Source organism: Chiloscyllium plagiosum, chromosome 24, assembly GCF_004010195.1.
Source record: "Chiloscyllium plagiosum isolate BGI_BamShark_2017 chromosome 24, ASM401019v2, whole genome shotgun sequence".
Classification (NCBI taxonomy): Eukaryota; Metazoa; Chordata; class Chondrichthyes; order Orectolobiformes; family Hemiscylliidae; genus Chiloscyllium; species Chiloscyllium plagiosum.
Genome location: NC_057733.1, coordinates 22,739,446 through 22,753,970, shown reverse-complemented (window position 1 = coordinate 22,753,970; position 14,525 = coordinate 22,739,446). Strand labels below are relative to the sequence as shown.

At 40.8% G+C, this 14,525-nt stretch overlaps 1 protein-coding gene across 3 annotated transcripts in view; it reads left to right on the top strand.

The window, feature by feature from the left end:
* The window catches only part of LOC122562073 (glutamate receptor ionotropic, NMDA 2C-like), a 126,374-nt gene extending 112,448 nt beyond the window's left edge, over window positions 1-13,926 (top strand). Inside the window, exons 12-14 of one of the 3 annotated variants that reach the window (XR_006315205.1) lie at window positions 1,757-1,989; window positions 5,520-7,249; window positions 12,787-13,926. Coding sequence is in view for 2 of the 3 variants with exons in the window: in XM_043714557.1 (XP_043570492.1) it covers window positions 1,757-1,989; window positions 5,520-6,980; window positions 12,787-12,807 (1,715 nt within the window). In the remaining variant the exon portion in view is untranslated. The remainder of the gene's footprint in view (window positions 1-1,756; window positions 1,990-5,519; window positions 7,250-12,786) is intronic. The other 2 variants (XM_043714557.1, XM_043714559.1) reach the window with 2 other exon arrangements.
* Window positions 13,927-14,525: the final 599 nt, after the last annotated feature.

Here is a 14,525-nt window from a genome sequence, read left to right as displayed (position 1 = left end):
ACACCTCAGGCTAGGGGAGGGGTGAAGAAGGTTACCTTCATGGTAACCCAATGATCCCAGCAGGATATTCTGAAGTCAAAGTTTGACTTAAAGAGGCTTTAGTTTCAGCTATGTTTGATGTAGGATCTGAATAGAAGTGCTTTAATAAGAGATTGAATACTTGAGAAGATTTAAAAGTGCCGAGTTTCAAGAATGGAACATTTTAATCACTATCAAGTGTATATGTGTGAGAGATTTATCAGATTGTTGGAAATGGCATGGAGTATGGAGGTGAATAGAGTAGTGTATTGGCAGTGACGGGGCATGACAAGTGGATGGTGGGCATGAATTAGCCTGTAGGTGTATCAATGTAAAGGAGGTACGATTTGGCAAGGAGGTTAAGGGAGTAGGCAGAAAGTGTGTGAGGGCTGAACACCTTGGCAGGAGTGGAGATGGACTTTCTAAATAGTTCTGCACTCATCTGTTTGCAGAGGATCTACTTCCGTGGTCAGCAAGTTCTAACACTCAAAAGCCTTCACTGAATGTGAATCTAATGAGATCCTTTAATCCACAACAAATCTGTCAAGTCAGGATACTTCCTGACTCAAACTATCCACCTCAGAGCAAGAATCCAGTTGGGTGTGTCTAAATCCTGGTAAAGGACCAGAAGAGCCCATGAATACAGATATAAACATTACTAAAAGTAGTTCTGTAAGGTATAAAGCAAAAAAGTTGTAAACAAAGCACTGGGCTTATTTTTAGAGATATAACATTGAAAAGCAAAGGAATTCATAGAATCCCTACAGTGTAGAAGCAGGCCATTTGGCTCATCAAGTTCAAACCGACCCTCCAAAAACCATCCCAACCAGACCCACCCCTTTACCCTATTCACCCTGTATTTCCCAAGGCTAACCTCCCTAACCTGCACATCCCTGGACACTATGGGCAATTTAGCATGGCCAATCCATCTAACCTGCACATCTTTGGACTTTGGGAGGAAATCCATGCAGACACAGGGAGAACATGCAAACTCCACACAGACAGTCGCCTGAGAGTGGAATCGAACCTGGGTCCCTGGCGCTGTGAGGCAGCAGTGCTGTTTGTTAAACTTGGACAGGAACTTGGTTAAAACATACTTGGAGCTCTGAACTATTCTTGTTTTCATATTAAAATGGATAGAGACACTTGTAAATGTGCAAAAAAATTGACTAGAATGACACCAAGACTGAAAGATTATACTTCGCAGGAATAATTGAATGGATTGGGGCTTTGCCCCCTTGAAAAGAGAATATTGTGTGTTTAAGACTATGACAAGGTTTAATAGGATAAATACAGAAGATATGCCCACTTGCAGGGATCCAAACTGGGTCAATAATTATACCATAGTTATCAATAAACCCAGTAGGGATTTCAGGAAAAATATCCTTCTCAGAGTAGTGACTCTGAGACTCACTACCACAGAGAATGATGGAGGTAAGTAGCACTGATACATTTAAGAGGACAATAGATAAACATGTCAGAATTAGAATAGCAAGGATATATCGATGGTATGGGATAAATACAGGTGAGAGGAGACTTGTGTGGAACAGTAACATCAGAGTCATTTGGAAAAAAATAGCTTGTTCCTGTGCTAAAAATATTTATAAAAATCCACCCATGTCTAATTTCACTGTCCCTAACACTCTTTGCCCTTCAATATCTCATTCAGTTTAACACACGCTTGTTCGTTCCTCGTATCCCACTCATAATAAAGCATTTCTTTTTGCATTTTCTACAGGAGAGACACATAAGCTGCACACTGTGTGGTTGACAGGAATCTGTCAGAATGAGAAGAATGAGGCAATGAGCAGCAAATTGGACATTGATAATATGGCTGGTGTCTTCTACATGCTCCTGGTGGCTATGGGCCTCAGTCTGCTGGTCTTCGCTTGGGAACACTTGGTTTATTGGAAGCTGAGACATCATGTGAAGAAATCCAGCAAGACAGATTTTCTTCTGGCAATCAGCAGGGTAAGCTGCCTAAAACAGAAACAGCATAATGCACAGGGCAGAGGAGGTAAAGGGCAGCAGCCTGAGGGGGAAAGGGCAAGAGTCAGAGAGGATCAGGGCAGACTGTAACTATTGTAAACACTGACAATGGGAGTGAGTGCCACTGCATGCAGACTTGCACTAACCAGTATTCTAGTTCATCACTATTCCACTTATTGCTTGAACCATTCATGATGTCATCAGAGCATTGCTACAATAACTTTACATTGACATGATCACCGTTACCCTGAGGTCCATTGTTAGACATACTTCAAACATCCACAGATGTTCCTTATAAAAAACAGTTAAACTGAAATATCCTTCTGGTACTATATTGACCAGAACCATGCCCCAAGCATGGGAGAACAAATGATTTACTAAGTAGCAGGACTGTCATACTATTTCAGTACAATATTGATCTTTTAGAACATCTCAATATCGGATTTAAACACAGAATGCTGGAGAAGCTCAGTAAGTTGGCAGTATCTGAGGAGAGAGAATCAGAGTTAACGTGGCGAGTCTGGTATGACTTTTCTTCAGGGCATTCCATTTCAGATTTCCAGCATCCATGGTATTTTGTCTTAATCCATCATCTAATGTTCTCACTGCCATTGAAGAATATCCTATTACCTTCGATTTAGTTAATCAGAAACCCAGATTTTCAACAATTACACTATATAATAAAAGTAAAAAAAGATGAAAGAGAAAAAGTAGGCCATTCAGTCCTCTGACCTGCTCAATAAAATTAAAAATGATTAGACTGTGGCCTAAAATCCACATTTATGATTATTCCCAGTAATCAATGACTCATTCTCCACACACCTCTTGACTTTGGAATCCTACACCATAAGATACAAAACCTTGGACTGCATCAATTTTAAAAGCTTTTGCAGTTATATTTTTGAAGTTTTCTGCTACACTTTCTGGAGTTCCACATTACTGACCATTTCCATAATCAGAACTTTAACAGCAATACAAAACAAAGGCTATCCACAAACTGGGAAAATGTAATAGGACACAAAAGTCCACTAAGTTCCCTTTCACCACTTACTGGAAAATATCAAATTTACTTAGCAATCATAGAGAAGTGACTAGTATTCAAAATAGTAAATATAATCTTCAATCCTCTGATATGGGCCTCTTGAAAATCCAGCCCTTCCTTCCCTCACACTTTTGGCAACTGAATTTTCAGCTGCATAGGCCACAACATCTGGAATTCATTCCCAAACTTCTCAGCTTCTCTTCTAGCCGCACCCCTGACCAGGTTTTATTCAATCCTCATCTGTCTGTGTCATCTTTGGCTTTTCTTGTGCCTCAATGAAGACTGCAGGGCTTTTCTACATTCAAGGTGCTGCCACTGCTTTCAATGCAAGTTATGGGTTGAGTAAGTGCAACCTCAGTGACCTGTGAAAATCACTCACCAGAAATTTGCAGACTAACTTTCAATTCCCCAAATGTCACCATCACATTCCATGGGATTCCAACCTCCATTAGACTAATCTGTGAGACCTTACTTTTGTAGACCTGCCACACTATTTATCTTGCGTTTTAAATTAAATAATGTTGTCAGGCTAGTCAAGCAAAGTAGTCACTTATAAATCTACGATTATTAGTCATAATCACTCATCAACTCCTAACTGCTCAGAAATTTCATCCTGTGTTGGATATGAGGGATCTAATTTACCTCACCAGCTCTTGAATCATCTGCAGTACAGGGACTCCAGTACAACACTATCATCCCGATGCAGAAACTCTCTTAAAAAAGGGATGGATTTCCAAATACAGGATCACCTCTTTCCAAGAAGTAGTCCATAAACAGGATGCTCCCAATACAGAAGTGGCAGCATAGTAGCTCAGTGGTTAGCACTGCCATCTCTCAGTGCCAGGGACCTAGGTTAAATTCCAACTAGGCACGTGTCTGTGTGGGTTTCCTCCAGGTGCTCCAATGTTCTCCCACAGTCCAAAGGTGCGTGTCTTAGGTGGATTGGCCATGTCAAATTGTTCATAATGTCCAAGGATGTTCAAGTTAAATGGATTAGCAATGGTAAATGCAGAGTTACAGGGATAGGGTAGGGGGATGAGTCTGGGTGGGATGCTTTCTGAAGACTTAGTGTGGACTTATTGGGCTGAATGTTTCCATGCTGTAGGGATTCTACGATTCCCACTAACCTTCACCTTCAATAAAGGACTCGAAATTTAGGGCCATATGATTACTGCAATGGTGGACATCTTTCCTGGGACCCTGATGGTAGAAGCTGAAGCAACATAAAACCACGGTGGCTCAATGGTTAGCACTGCTATCTCAAAGCACCAGGGACCCGGGTTTGATTCCCACCTCCTGTGTGGAGTTTGCACACATTCTCCCAGTGTCTGTCTGGGTTTCCTCCAGGTGCTCCGGTCTTTTCCCATAATCCAAAGGATGTGGGAGTTAGGTGAATTGGCCATGCTAAATTGCCCATAGTGTTCAGGGATATGTACGTTAGGTGCATTAGTCAGGGGTAAATGTAGTGTAAAAGGGTAGGGGAATGGGTCTGGGTGGGTTATTCTTCTTAGGGTCAGTGTGGACTTGTTGGGCCAAATGGCCTGTTTTCGCATAGGGACTCTATGAAAACAGGATATAGAGCACAACTACAATGCTGGCGGATAGATCTAAATCTTGCCTCACGTGGGGAGTGATGAGGACAGGGATTGTGAAAGTGGAGAGCGAGGGGGGCAGGAGCTAAGAGTATGGGATGTTTGCAGCCAGGACTTATCCAAAAAGGGAAATAAAATACAAATGAGACAATAAGCATAACACTCAAAATTTTTAAAAATTAATGTAAGAGCACACACAATGACAAGAAAAGGCAATACAAGATTTGGTGCACAGTTATTTGAGTCCATGCTGAGAAGGTTTGAAAGCTACTGCTGCAAAATTTCTGACCAACCTAATAACCAGTACAGTATTGTGGTCATCTTCAGTATGAATCCAGATCCATGAAATCAAAACCACCACAGAGATGTGAACAGATCACAATCTGGTTTCGCACAGGCTTTTCCATTTCCAGTAGCAACTCCTCTTTGCTTTAATTTGAGGCAGGTTTGCTATAAACCCTTGTACATCAAAGGAATTGACAGTAGTTGCCTTTAAGTAGCAAAAAGAGCTTGAGGTACTACAATACCTCCTACACTAACTAATATCCTGCAAATTAAGAGAGAATGGAATGTCTTGGAACAGATTATCCCTCTGTCCCTATGCTGTATCTGCCCAGGGACAATTTGATGGGGATAGTTAGAGGAAGCTTCATCATTCCTGTGTTATACCTGCCCGACAAGAACAGACATAAGGCACAAGGGCTCTCCAGAAATGACAAGTCTCACTTTAACAGAAATCAAATTTTCTGATTTTCACCACAGAATTGTGATTATAGAGTTGGTCTTTTAGCTGATTGGTTGGGGTGAAAGGGTTTCAATTGCCCTTGGCTGTGAATGGAATTGTAACAAAGTTGTCTGTTTCCCTTCATCCTTTTCAGGGAATCTACAGTTGTTTCAGTGGTGTACAGGAAGTCTCCAGCCCACTCCATGTGGCCTCTCCCATTGTCTCCTCGAGCTTTTCTCAGGCCAATATGAAGATGATGTTGCAGGCGGCCAAAGATTTAGTCTCATCCACAAACGTGGAAAGTTCTTTGGAGAACGCAACAAAAACAATAGAACATTGGACACGTGCAGGTGAAAACCTCACAAACAGACTTCCTAAAGCACCATCACAGCAGATTGAAGGGTCAGAGGCCATGGATAGCCAACTTTCAGTTCCCTATATTTCTAACAGACACCAACTTTGCTACCTTCCAGCAACATTATCTCCATCTCTGGCTTCTGAACGCGAGACAAGATGGTCAGGTCGACCAATAATTAAATATAAGAACAGACTAGAAAGCAAATATGTAGCTTCAAAACCTTTTACTGAGATTCACAACCCTCATTCCATGACATCAAATGAGTTCCCTAAGCACTCCCAACATACCAGGGGAACTGATATGAGAAAAGACTTGGAATCCCCGTATATTCCATTTATCAGCAATAATGAATTACATCACCAGGATATTTATAACAGAAAATATTTCACAAGACGACTATCGTTACCTTGTAGGAAATTGGCCAGTTGCTCTGCAGGGCATGTTGCTTCTCAGAGTGGGACAAAGACAGTGCCTGCAGTGAAATCTTGTATTGGATTGAATGAGAAATGGCCTGTGCGAAACTTGCACCATCCAGTGTCATATCCCAACCAGACCAATTGTAGTTCATGTATGAGACTTTATTCTGGGTCACAGTCAGAAGAACTACCCTCACTGACCAGACGATCTTCATATATTAAAGCAACAAAGGAACCAGAGGAAACCTCTAGGTTTCAAGGCAGAACAGTAAACTTTGAAAAGCTGGGACGGCGTGGAGAAATTACTGATCTGTTCTCCAGCCTGAACAATGAATTTCTGGAACCAAGAAGGGACACTGCCAAGCATTCCTCAGATCGGAGAGAAGCAATCCTGGGTCATGACAAGAAGTTCTTGTATTCCAGCTCACCAAGTAGACCCAGGTATTCTCCACCTGCCAGACTTCCCTCATACAGAGAGGCCTGCCTGCAAAACTCAGCTGCTCTGAGACATGCCTCCACAGAACTACACCAACAGTCGTGGTCACATTCCTGTCCTAGTCCCTCCATGTACGTCTGGCATCGCCGTGTGGGCTCCCAGCATTTCAATTGGTTGATTGGATCAGGACACCAATCCTGTGACAGAGACATTGTGATGAAGTACTTAGAAAAAAGGACTCCATACCATGACAATCCTGCGAGGGAGCCCACGGCTGGAAGGAGCAGAATGGTCGACCATAGGGTGACAGCTAGAGGATGCGAGGAGCTGGAGGCTGGAAGAGCAGGAGTCAGTTGCACTCATTTGAGAAAATCGTGTGCAAGGTTTTCCAGCCTTGAATCTGAGGTATAGATTCAGTAAAATTTAAAGAATTAAACTCCAGGAGTGAAAACCTTCCTTTCATTCAGTGATCCCCTTCTTCGTTCAATTACTTTGAGTGTTTTCCAACTTCTCCCTCTCTCTCTCTGATTAAAACACACCTTGATTATTTTATTTAGCCAACTGGGTTGAAAGGACTTTTCTTCCCAATCTAACTCTTCCAGTCCCTAATACCTGAGCTATTCACCATAATGCTACATGGGAAAAAGATGTCATGACAATCAAGCAGGTCTCAGGTGAGTGAGCTGCAAATGCTGGAGGCAAACAACTATGAATTGAATGGAGAACAGAGTGAAGGGATCAACTGCATTCAGTGCTATGGTTCTCTCTTGGGAAATAAGATCTATTTCGGTAGAAATGAAGCATCCATTCTGTGGGGTTTCAAAACTGATAAATTATCCAATGTGTTTGTCATATGACTTGAGCTTTCATTGATCTCATCAGAGTAGTAGCAGCTGCACAGTTTAGCTGAGGACTTAATACATCTCAAAGTAGATGGCTCCTGGCTGCTCACAGCTGTACGAATGTTTTATGACATATAATCCTTGCATTTAGACAGAAGTGGATAACAGCAAAATATTTCAATATTTTCATACAGCAAACTATTGCACAGCTGCCCTGCCATGTCAACTGGACTTGCAGGCATTAGAGGCTAAAGTCAATGTCAATGGCCTGACAGAGGCGCTGCCAGTGTAACCAGACAGATCGGCAACTTTATACTTGATGGTGCAATCAGCAGTGTCACAGACTGCTCTCTAATACAGAACCATAAAAAGTGTTTCTGTTACCGGAGTTCAGACATGAGTTGGGCCTGTAAGAGAAGTAGGGCTAGCATGAGAGATCACATTATGGCAGCTGCGGAGGCCAGTCCTCTTAACATTAAGTCTCAAACACGTTTATCTGGGCAGCAGTTTGAGATGGTTGAGGGATCATTCTCTGACATAACTACATCCAAAATCAGGCACACCACTTGATTCACCCTGAGATTTGTACAATTACGTTTTAACATTACATAGAGAGCGCTGAAATACATTTACTTGATCAAACCTGCTGCACATCCAATACGATATCAACTAATCTTCTCCATAAAATCCATGTTCATGCACAATCCTCATACCTCTAATTTGTTCATTGTCCAAACACTTACCCGATTCTGACTTGAATGTATTCAAATGACTGAGCATCCACAGATCCATGAGCTAAAGAATTCTGAAATTTGCGACTCTTTCAATAAAGAAATTTATATTTCAGTCCTGATTAGGAGATCAATTATTCTGAGACTGTGGCTCCATGTCCCAGATTCCTCAGCTCTGAATACTTACTACTAACACCTGCCCATCAGGCTCCTTACGTATTTGAGATATTTCTGAGAGATCATCTCTCCTTCTTCTAAACAATTAAGACATAGTGGGCCAATTCTACACAATTTCTTCTTGTAGTATAGCTCTCTCATTTCAGAAATTGAAGTGAACTTCAGTGCACTCTCTCAAAATAAAATGCATCCTTCCTTATGTGAGGAGGTCCAGTTGAACACAATGTTCCACATTGGGTCTAATCAAGTCCTGGATATCTGTACCAATTGTACAACCGTGAAAAGATTTCTTTACTCATATTACAATCCTTTTGCTAACAAAGCTTTTGCTTTCTTAAACTGCTTACTATACCTGTATGGTAAAGTTCTGTATGGACAGACGGGTCCCTCTGCTGAGACACAAATAGTGATCCACTAGTTAGAATATAGCATTCTAAAAAGTATAATTAATTCCTGCTTTCTGCACCCCAGTCCTCAGGGGCATAATTTTGGGTAACAGCCTATTATGCAGCATCTTCTTAGATATTCGAAAATCCAAATATTACTACATCATAGGGTTCTCTCTTATCCAGCCCGTTCATTGCAATTGTTTCCCACATAGGATATGTCCTTTAACTTGCTATGTGTGCATGCCAATGTAAAGAGAATTAAACAATCTGCACACTTAATCAAATCATCTATGCATTCCAAAAAATAATTAAGGAATGTGTTGCTAACAACATCAAAAACCTCTATGTACTACCTTCCTGACTTTTTTCCCATTTTTCTTTTATGTTTTGATGGTATCACTGGCAAGACAAGAATGTGTTCCCATACCAAATTATTTCTGAACTGTCTGATTTGCTCGGTCATTTCAGGGGGCTTGTTAATCTGGAGTCATGTGTAGGCCAAACCAGGTAAGGATAGCATGTTTTCCTCCCTCAAGAACATTGGTGAACTAAATGGGGTTTTTAACAATCATCAATGGCAATTTAGTTGCATAATTACAGAGACTAGTTCTGATTCCAGGTTTAATAATTTAATTCAAATAGCAGTAGAGCAATTTAAACCCATGTATCCAGTGCACAGATGACTGGATTATTAGTCCAGTGACAATACATCTACACTACTGCCTCCCCCTACTGCCAGTCAATCCTGTCTCACCTTGTTTCAGTTATTTAATCAGTTAGTGTTTTGGTTAATTTTTAGCTCTTTTTAAAAAAGTATAACACTTACTTGATCTGATTTAAGTGTTAAGTGGTGGAAGCTGGTATAGTTACAACATTTAAAAGACATCTGAATGGGCATATGAATAGGAAGGGTTTAGAGGGATATGGGCTAAGTGCTGGCAAGTGGGGCAAGATTAATTTAGGATTTTGGATGTAGCTTTGCTCGCTGAGCTGAAACGTTCATTTCCAGACTTTACCCTACTAGGTAACATCTTCAGTGGACCTCAGGCAAAGCAATGCTGAAAATTTCTGCTTTCTATATATATGTTTAGATTTCTTTGGGTTGGTGATGTCATTTCCTGTAGTGATGTTATTTCCTATGGTGAAGTCACTTCCTCTTCCTTTTCTCAGGGGATGGTAGATGGGATATAACTCAATATGTTGGCTTTGCCTGAGGCCCACTGAAGATGTTACCTAGTAGGGTAACAAAACATCTGGAAATGAACCATCCAGCTCAGTGAGCAAACCTACATCCAAAACCTCAATCTGAGCTATACATCTTCTCACAACTAGTTAATTTAGGATATCTGGTCGGCATGGACAAGTTGGACCGCAGGGTCTGTTTCTGCATTGTACAACTCAGTCTATCTGACTCTGACTAGATTAAATATTGCCCCCCCCCCACCCCCGTAATGAATCCCACTGTTCTTCCATGTACAGTGACATCATTTCACAATTTTTCTCCTGCTCTGCTAACAGTCTAAGATCACACTTTTCAATGTCTGTGCTCTTTTTACTACCATTTTAACTTGCAAGTTCTAATATTACACACTGATCTCAGTGTGAATCAAATTTGACATTATAGTTGGAGACAGTTTTTAGTAATGTACCAAGATTTTATGAACATTAATAGCAACAGTAATTGGCCATTTGCCTTTTCAAGCCTGATTTATCAGTTAATAAAATCATGACTTCAAAGAAAAAAAAGGAGTAAAATAATGGCTGATCTTCTGTTAAAACTTCACCTTCCTGCATTATCCCCATATCCTTCAATTCTGAGTTTCCAATTATCTATTAATCTTTACTCGAATGTACTTTCCAAAATGAGAATCTACAAACCACAATGATATAAAATTACAAAGATTTAGAAACATTTGAATCAAGAAATTTATCCTTATTTCAGTCGAGGGTCAACCACTTACCCTCAGCATACAATCTGTTTATCGGCTTGTCAGAGAGGAGAAACATCCTCCCAGCATCTACCCTATCAAGGCACGTAAGAATATAACCTGTTCCAATGTGATCACTTACACCTTTTTAATCTCCAAAGGAGAAAGACCTTGTCAACTCACTCTCTCTTCATGGGACAATGGCCTCATACCAGAAATGACTGGAGTGAAACTTTGTTTAAGGCCTGCACATCTTTCCTTAAATGAGATGATCAAATGGGACATGTTATTCCAGAACATGTTAAAAATATCATATATAATGTCATTGCAGTAAAGTCTAACACATGATTTATCTTCTGAATTGCTTGGTTTACCAGCATTTAACTTTGATTTGTATACAAAAACATCCATGTCTTTAAAGATTAAGATTTTCCAATCCCTCAATGTGTAAACAAAATCTACTATTTTTGCTTTTTCTAGCAAAGTGGATAGCTTCAAACTTCATCACTTGTATTCCAATATATCATGCTTTAGCTTTCGATTAATTTTTTTTCCTCTGTAGCCTTTATGTCCTCATGCCTTTATGTATCAGAAAACTTGGCTTCTTCATCCAAGTTAAGATAATTTGTAACTACCCAAGGCTTAAGTATTGATATTTGCTAGATAATGCCAACTAAATATCCCATTACTCTAATCCTGTCCACTGATCAATCGTGAATTCACGTTAATGTTACCCAAATCCCATGAGTCTTAATTCTGTGTAACAACTTTATATTCATATTATAAGACCTAGTGTTAGACAATTAGAATGAGATCTTTGTGCAACTAACCTTGTAACATGACAGAATGGTATTTCGTCACTGGAGAGAACTCTGAATTGTGTCATATTACAGTAAAAGCTCATCATGAATTGAATCCTCATGTTATAATGTTAGCGATCTTAGCGTAAATGGGTAAATAGTTTGGGTGAGTTCAGTTTAAAATCAACTTGAACTATGACACACTTCATGAGATCTTGCTGACTTACGCCCTCCTTTATTTGGTTTAAGGGCAGAATAGGGCTTAGAGATTAGCACTGTTGCCTCAGCATCAGGGACCGGTGTTTGAGTGCAGCCTTGGGTGACTGTATGGAGTTTATATGTTCTCATGTCTGTGTGTGTTTCCTCCCACAGTCCCAAAGATGTTGTGAAACTTGAAACGGTTAAGAAAAGATTTACAAGGATGTTGCCAGGGTTGGAGGATTTGAGCTATAGGGAGAGGCTGAACAGGCGGGGCCTTTTTTTCCCTGGAGCATCAGAAGCTGAGGGGTGACCTTATTGAGGTTTACAAAATTATGAGGGACATGGATAGGATAAATAGACAAAGTCTTTTTCCTGGGGTGGGGGAGTCCAGAACTAGAGGGCATAGGTTTAGGGTGAGAAGGGAAAGATATAAAAGAGACCTAAGGGGCAACCTTTTCATTCAGAGGATGGTACGTCTATGGAATGAGCTGCCAGAGGAAGTGGAGGGGGCTGGTACAATTACAACATTTAAAAGGCATTTGGATGGGTATATGAATAGGAAGGTTTGGTGGGATATGGGCCGGGTGCTGGCAGGTGGGACTAGATTGGGTTGGGATATCTGGTCAGCATGTACAGGTTGGACCGAAGGGTCTGTTTCCATGCTGTACATCTCTGTGACTATGTGTAGCTTGGGTGGATTGGCCAAGCTAAATTGCCCATTGTGTCCAGGGATGTATAGGCTAGGTTGATTAGCTATAGTATATGCAGGGTTACAGGAATATGGTAATGACTGGGTGGGATGAACTTTGGAGGGCTGATGTAGACATGATGGGCCAAGTGGGCTGTTTCCACACTCTAGGGATTCTATGTTCAAACAGAGTTCCTGAATCCACTTAATTTGCTTTTTGTTTGAAAACACCTCACCCCAGAATTTTCAGTTTTATTGAAAAGTATCAGGAAGGATTTTGTTTTCAACACTATTCTGGGAGCTTTGCATCCATACCATGCTCTGTTCAACGGTAACATTTCAATTGATTGTATGAGGTCCAATCTCAAAAGCTTGCGTTTTCTGCTGAGGGTTAATTCAGTCCTACTAGGAGCACCAGGCTCTAATATAACCCCAGCTCTGCTTGTTCCTTGCAGGAAACCACGGTGGCAGTCTGATTCGGCACAACATACACTGGGCTTGGACCTGCCACTGGAGGGCTTGGACTTGCCCTTGGTGGACCTGGACCTATCCCCCATCCCCTGGGGCCTGGACCCACACATCCTGGGCCTGGACTTGGACCAAACTGCTGATGACTATTCTAATCTAAGAAATTCAATTTCCTGAACAATGACTTCTTTGTGCTGTGTTCAAGTCAGTACACGTTTAAGTACAAGATCTATTTAGCGTCCTGCTCACTCTATAGTTAATGGTACCTCTATTCATTCTTCAGACATTTAATTACATTTACACATCTCTGACCATACCAAACACATTACAAAACTAATCTCTGTATTAATATCACAAACACTCATCAGCTTCATATCCAAAATATTACGGGAAACAAAAGCACCTACTAAATGGGTTGTTTTCTGTCCTGTATTGTGCATTATAAAACTCAGTTCCATGCATAATGGGCCACGCTGATCCACTGTGTGTATAAGCCTAACACCAATGGTACACCTTTGCATCACCCCTCACCCTGCCACAGCCCTGCAGTCAATCACATTGACACACACACCCCTACATATACAGAACAAGACAGAATTTGGTGAGGAGAGGCGGAGAGCAAGAATGGGGAGTGAGAGAGATATGGAAAAATAGGAGAGACAGAAACAACAGGATGGGTTGGTGAGGAAAGAGGGAAGGGGAAGATACAATGAGGTGGGATGGAAAGAACGAGGGGGAGAAAGGGGGAAGTGGGAGTTAAGGTGCAGAATAGGTAGGAGGGAGAAAGTGAGAAAGAAGGTATGAATAGGAGACAGAGACAGAGTCTTCCTTCAGTGAACTACATATGTTAGTACATGACAACACAATCTATGCTGTACAACTGGCCCAACTCACTATGATTCTATATCAGAATGTCACTTTGTATGATGAGGCCACATTAGTGTATTCTGTACTGAGTGATGACAGCCATTGTTTACATTAAGTGTTTTAATTGTAGCAATAAAAATAAAGAGTAAGAAATAAAGGAGGACAATTGTTGAGCACCAGTTCCTGCTGGTAATGTTTGCCTCGCATGTTGATCTTCATTTCTTTAACTGAACCTGAAAATTACGAACAACACACAATCTTCATTTCTTTAACTGAACCTCCTAAAATTAAGAACATATGAATAAAATATATTGGGTGACTTATATTTAGAAGAAACTGTGCCTTTTTGATTAGATGATGGCAAAAAATTTAAAAGGCTTAAAGAACTAAAATAAGAGTTTGGCAAAATCATTTGCATCCACAACAAACAGACTGAAGGATAGAAACAATGATTTAGTTAGACAGGAAATGCTTCCGTTTGTAGACAAGATTGGAGGTGTTTAATATGAATATGGGGTCAAGTAATCTGCAGTAGCAGGGGGTGAGAGTTTGACCTGGGACTCTCACCAGTAGAATGGCTGATCAAATGACAGCTCCCAGATCCTCCATCTTGCCCGACTGGGTAAGATTGCCAATGTAGGAGACTGGAGACAAAAATAACTGCAGATGCTGGAATCCAAAGTAGACAAGCAGGAGGCTGGAAGAACAGTCTACTATGCGAGAAGTTCAGCTTATTTCTATCCTGCTTGCATGAGAGGTTTTGGAAGTGGAAACATCTACATGGTCCAAGTTGCACTCACTCAATTAGCTCCTGTAATCAAGGGAAAGCTTTTCTAATTTGACCACCAATGAATGAACA